This window comes from Zingiber officinale, chromosome 9A, assembly GCF_018446385.1.
Source record: "Zingiber officinale cultivar Zhangliang chromosome 9A, Zo_v1.1, whole genome shotgun sequence".
Classification (NCBI taxonomy): Eukaryota; Viridiplantae; Streptophyta; class Magnoliopsida; order Zingiberales; family Zingiberaceae; genus Zingiber; species Zingiber officinale.
In genome coordinates this window covers 55642066-55648327 of record NC_056002.1, presented here as the reverse complement: position 1 = coordinate 55648327, position 6262 = coordinate 55642066, and the positions used below count along the sequence as shown (strand labels likewise).

Below are 6262 nucleotides of genomic sequence, written 5' to 3'. Positions count from 1 at the left end.
ATGGTGACCCCTCTTTATGGTTTCACGGGCAATGAAGTACAACTACTCGGCCAGATAAAACTGACCGTTTCCTTAGGGGAGAAGCCCCTAATGAGAACCAGGAGATCCTATTTCATGGTGGTGGATGCGCCTTCTGCATATAACGTTATACTGGGTCGGCCGACCTTGAACGAGTTTCGGGCGATCGTTTCTACTTTTTGCCAGAAGGTGAAGTTCCCTGTTGATGATCAAGTGGGGGAAGTCCGTGGAGATCAATTACTCGCACAGAAATGCTATGTGGAGATCATTCGAACAGAGGCTAATGTCGCCCGCAAAGCTCAGAGGATGGAAGTTAATGCTATCCAGGAGAAACCACCCAATTTGATATATGAAGAAAAGGAGGAAGTACAAATACAGGCGGGTGACCAGAAGCTGTAACTTATGTGGCGGCTGACTTAGACCTTCCACTCAAGACTGAGCTGATACAGTGTTTAAGACAAAATAGCGATGTGTTTGCATGGACTCCCAAGGAGGTCACATGTATTTCTCCTCTAGTAATGGAACATTCATTACATGTTTATTCTGATGCTAGGCTTGTCAAGCAAAAGAAAAGAGACTTTGGAGCCGACCAGAACAAGATCATCAAGGAAGAAGTGGATAAGCTACTGGAGGCGGGATATATTCGGGAGGTACAATATCCTAACTGGTTGGCCAATGTCGTCCTGGTACCTAAACCAGGAAATAAGTGGAGAGTGTGTATTGACTTCCAGGACCTTAACAAGGCTTGCCCAAAAGATTACTATCCTTTGTCTCGCATTGATCAAGTGGTGGACTCTACCGCCGGATGCGAGTACATTTGTATGCTGGATGCCTACCAGGGCTATCATCAAGTACCTCTCGCTAAAGACTACCAGGAAAAGGTTAGTTTTATTACAGCTGAAGGTACCTATTGTTATAGGGTTATGCTTTTTGGACTAAATAATGTAGGAGCGACCTATCAGAGGCTTATGAACAAAGTCTTTCGGAAACAGATAGGAAGAAATATGGAGGTATATGTGGATGACATTTTGATTTAATCTCCTCAGGTTGTTGATTTGTGCAGAGATATAGAGGAGACATGTCGAACCTTAAGACAGTATGGACGCAAGCTCAATCCTGGCAAGTGCTTGTTTGGAGCCAGAAGTGGCAAGTTCCTGGGCTATATGGAGATAGAGCGAGGGATAGAAGCAAATCCCAATAAAGTTCGAGTAATCTAGGATATGAAGCTCCCACGCAATATGAAAGAAGCTCCCACGCAATATGAAAGAAGCTCAAAGATTGACCGGGCGAATCACTGCATTATTCCGCTTCATCTCTCGATCAGCCTACCGAAGTTTCCACTTCTTCAAGATACTTCGGAAGGCCAATAAATTTTAGTGGGATGAAGAATGTGACAACACATTTCAAGAATTAAAAGATTACTTGTGGACCCAACCTGTGTTAGCTAAGCATGCTTATAAAAGGGGTTTTAACCCCTTTTCCGAGGGTGGGGGGGAGCCGGGAGGCGAGCTGTGAAGAGGAGATTCATTCGGGTGCCGCTCCATGCCGTCCAGGACATCGATCTAGCGACCTTCCATCATCACCTCAACTCCAGAAGCAAAGGATTGAATCCGGAGATCACTCATCGTCATTGGATAAGTATACTTCTTCTTTCTCTCTTTGTTTTTGAGGATTGCATGTTTAGATTCACCATGTCTTCAGGCTCTTCTCTAGCGTCTATGGAGTAGAGTCTTTGTTCTAGGACGAGCGAGTAATTGTGGATTGGTTTGATGTAAAACTCATAACATGTTTATATTCATTGAATGATTTCGCTTGTTTTGTTTCGATTCCTCGATCTCTTTGTCGTGTTGATTGATTGTGCAGGAATTGCCAACATCGTAGAGGGGATATCTTAGATCGTACACCCGAGGGGCCCTAGTGATAGGGGTAACCCGTTCACGGACATCTAAGGTACTTTCTCGAAAGAAGAGGTGACTCCTTTGCAAGGAAGTAAGAGACCAAACCTAGCTTCTTAATTCTATCTTTGATAACATCAGTAAGAGTCGTGTCCTTGTGATCTACCGAGCCATCCTAGTGACAGGTGTTAACCATGACAGGATTTCGTAGGAATTGTCTTTGTCTGGCGCTCAAAGATAGTTGCTTTAGCTTCCGGCGAATGCATGCCGAAGGACAATGAGTATAGGATAGTATGAGAAACATCAATACTACCATAATGAAACCGAACTCATAGAACTCTTCATTATCCAGGTTGATTTCCTCTCATTGCTAGTTCTCATTCCTCACTTTCCGATCTTTTCTCTTAGATTACTTACAATCATCGATAGTGTAGCTAATCCTAAGTGTGCCTTCACTAGTGCTTATAACCAATCCTTGTGGGTTCGACAATCTTTTATATTACTGACGACGAATCCGTACACTTGCAGAATCATAATAAGTTTTTGGCGCCGTTGCCGGGGGCTGCGTCTATAACATTGGTGATAGTCACACTAGATTAGACTAAGCTTTGTTTTCTTTTCCTTTATCTTTACTTTCGTTTGTATTTAGAGATAAATAATTTTACTCTTGTTTTTCTTTACTTTCTGTATTTCTATTAAAAATACCAAAAATAACATTATTGCATTTCTCGCCTTTACTATAGTCCATATTTTATTTTTGCATGCGAAGAGCAACCCTTTCAAGATAACTCCTACCGTTTGATCCAGAGATTGATAGGACTTTCCTGAGGAGAAGAAACCTACAGAAGACATTCCAAGCAGCATAGGAGTCCTAAGAGATGGCTGATAAATTATTAAAGGATTATGCAGCACCTTATGCACGAGGGGTTCGGTCTAGCATCACTCGACCGCCAATCGAAGCTAACAACTTTGAGATCAAGCCTGTAGTAATTCATATGGTTCAGCAGAATCAATTCGGTGGAGGACCGCATGATGATCCAAACCACCACTTGGAACTTTTCTACGAGATATGCGGCTCCATGAAAGTGAACGAATTTCCTCCAGAATCAGTAAGGTTATTGCTCTTTGGATTCTCCCTGAAAGACAGAGCCAAGCAATGACTAAATTCCCTTCCAGCAAACAACATTACATCTTGGGAGCAGTGTGAACAGAAATTCCTAGACAAATTCTATCCACTAAGCAAAACTGCCCACATGAGAAATTTGATCGCAAGCTTTAAACAGATAGACTAAGAATCATTATTTGAAGCCTGGGACATATTCAAGAGCATGCTGAGACAGTGCCCCCATTATGACCTTGAGAAATGGTTGGTCCTGCACACCTTCTATAATGGAATCAACTATCACACAAAGGTATCCCTCGATTCTGCAGCAGGAGGAGCACTGATGAACAAGAACCTTGATGAAGCTGAAGAGATCATTGAGAATGTGACAAAATCACCATCAGTGGGCATCAGAAAGATTTGGTGGTTCTTTCTCAGGGAACCCAATAAAAGCGTTAGGGAAATTCGACATGGATGCAGTCACTCTCATGTCTGCAAAGCTGGACGCTCTGACCAAGAAATTTGAGGCCATGGGAAACAACAACAACACTGGCAATGCGATAGTTTGTGTTTGTGAAATCTACGAAAGTACGGATCATGCTCAAGATACCCTAGGGCCAATACAAGCACAGATAAACCAACTTGAGTAGTGTGATGCAATAGTTAGCTACAACCAAAGACAAAATAATCCATACTCCAATACATACAATCCAGGTTGGAGGAATCACCCAAACTTCTTGTACCGGAACAATCAGGATCAAGGGCCATAAAAATAGAGCTATCAACCTAGACAACAGAACTACTCACTTGGGCAGCAAAACTACTCAGCTGGACAACAAACTTTTCAACAGCAACCTTCACAATTGTCCAGAATTGAAAAGATGCTTGAAGAAGTCCTCTCAGAGCAAAAGGAGATGAAGAATGAGATTAAGCTGTTAACTCAAAGAATGGAGAATTCTGAGAAGCACTAAAAGATGCAAGACAACCAGATAGCCCAGATAATCCAATCTATTTCAAGAGCACAAGGAACATTTCCAGGGAAGCTAGATATAAATCCAGTGGAACATTGCAACCGCATTGAGCTGAGGGGCGGACGTATTGTGGGAGACCCCTAAATCATTACCCAGAAGGAACCTGACTCAGAGAAGGAGCCCTCTCTCTTAATGCCCAATCAGACTCAAAACAGGGATGGAGAGGAGACTACTAAAAAGGTTGAAGAAACTCTTCAAGTTCCCCCACAGAATCAGATGATTCCCTTCCCTCAGAAATTGATAACCTCCCAGAAGGATGAAGAGTTCAACCGATTCATGAAGAAGATCAAGGAGATTTGTATAGAAGTACCACTGATAGATGCACTACACCAAATGCCGAAGTTCACAAAGTTCTTAAAGGGCATCTTATCTAACAGGAGGCAGAAGGTCGACTACGAGACCGTAGCGTTAACAGAGAATTGTAGCGCTCTCCTTAAGGCAAATTCTCCACCAAAGCTTCAGGATCCAAGAAGTTTCTCCATACCGTGCAAGATTGGATCTGAACTGATACTGAGAGCTTTCTGCGACTTGGGAGCTAGCGTTAGCCTACTTCCGTACTCTTTATGCAAGAAGCTGGACCTCTAGAACATTAAACTGACCACTATGACACTGCAACTAGCTGACCATTCATGTAGATACCCGATGGGAATAGTGGAAGACGTGCCAGTAGAAGTGGATGGGTGTATAGTTCCCACATATTTCATTATCTTGGATATGGAGGAAGACCCCAAGATACCGATCATCCTTGGAAGACCATTTCTTGCCACAGCGGCAGCCATCATCGATGCAAAAAGTCACAGATTATCCTTGGAGATCGGCAAAGAAAAGATCGAGTTTGACTTATCTGACTCCTCCATCTGCAACCCCTCTTCTCAGGGCAATTCTAGCAAATCAACATACACAAAGTCGAGGAGTGTAGTGTCCATGAGAGTTCCCCTCCAGCGAGCAACAAGAAGTACATTTTTCCTGCACGAGTGAAACTGAAGGAGCAGACTGGAGCATTAACCCTTGGAGGAGAGCCGTTGCTTCCATGGGTTTAGTCTGTTAGTGAGAGCCCTAGAGCCGATCATGTGATGATTGTTGTATAGACTCGATGTATCATATTTCTATATTTATAAAGGAATTTCTTTATGGCTATTATACTTACTTGTATTGGTGCCAAATAACTGAGTATAATAGCGTCATTGAGTAGAAGATTCTTATCTATATCAATCGATTGGTTGAATTGATAATGAGATGATATAGAGAACACTACTCTTAATTATTCCTAGTCAAGTATTAACATTCAGGAACAATGTTAAAGCGATGAGACTAGCATGTAAGTCAACTCGATGACTTGATCTCACAAGTCATGGATATTAGATATCAAGTTGACACATGGGTATGCATTGGAGAATGTATACTGAATGACCCGCCATGAGAAAGTATCATGGATCGTTATATGAGTGTCATATATTTTCTCATGTGACTATTAGTATGACTATCAATCCTTGGACCTGAAGTCACCATGGTTCCCTACATAAGGAGTTGCATACTTTGGCTTCGTCAATCGTCACACGTAAATGGGTGGACTATAAAGGCGACTACTGGGTATGTAACAAATTATGCAGAGGGATGTGAGTGATATAGATGGGATCTATCCCTCCTATATGACGGAAGTGATATCATGATTCTTGATAGAGTGAGACCACTAAGTGCATGACCATGCCCAAATGAGTCAATATGAGATATTGAGCTCATTTGATTAGAGTAAGTCTACTTGGAGTTCAAGACATAGATTGATTAGAGGATGACACGGTCTATGGCTCAATTGATCAATTTAGATATCAAGGATAGAAGGACATTGTCACATATTGTGAGACTCACAATTAGTAGTCACAATGGTGATGTTGGATCTCAACATTCTTGTAACTTGGGTAGTAATGATGTGTTGCTAGATACCGCTCATTGCTTATGTTTCTAAATGGGTTTAGGAGCATCGCCAACATTACAAGAACCTATAGGGTCACACACAAAGGGCAGTTAGATGGAGATTATGTTGGTGCGGGAAGCATCCGACGATCGAACCCAAGTTTTGATAATGGCAAAGGGTTCAAAGTTAAGTCTTGTTGTTATCTAACATGTTGAATGAGTGTTTCAGGAAAGTCCTAGCTGCGGTTAGGCAAAGGGAAAACCCTAGGGGGTGGTAACCCTAGGTCATAGGGGGTGGTAACCAT

The 6262-nt window shown here is 42.3% G+C and overlaps 1 protein-coding gene and 1 non-coding gene across 2 annotated transcripts; one reads left to right on the top strand and one right to left on the bottom strand.

Annotated features, from left to right (window-relative positions):
- On the top strand, positions 1–3073 carry LOC122019218. The gene is made up of 4 exons (XM_042576711.1): positions 1–413; positions 572–899; positions 1065–1226; positions 2921–3073. Exons 1-4 carry the CDS (start codon positions 1–3, stop codon positions 3071–3073), a joined length of 1056 nt encoding a protein of 351 aa, XP_042432645.1.
- A 91-nt stretch (positions 3074–3164) lies between these two features.
- On the bottom strand, positions 3165–3270 carry LOC122022108. Its single transcript, XR_006122848.1, has one exon. It is a non-coding gene; the product is annotated as a small nucleolar RNA R71 (small nucleolar RNA).
- Between the last annotated feature and the right edge of the window lie 2992 nt (positions 3271–6262).

Coding starts and splice junctions, on each gene's coding strand:
- LOC122019218 (XM_042576711.1), top strand. CDS start 1: ATGGTGACCCCTCTTTATGGTTTCACGGGCAATGAAGTACAACTACTC. Junction 414..571: donor CAGGCGGGTGACCAGAAGCT/GTAACTTATGTG, acceptor TTCTGATGCTAG/GCTTGTCAAGCAAAAGAAAA. Junction 1,227..2,920: donor CAAATCCCAATAAAGTTCGA/GTAATCTAGGAT, acceptor ATGGTTCAGCAG/AATCAATTCGGTGGAGGACC.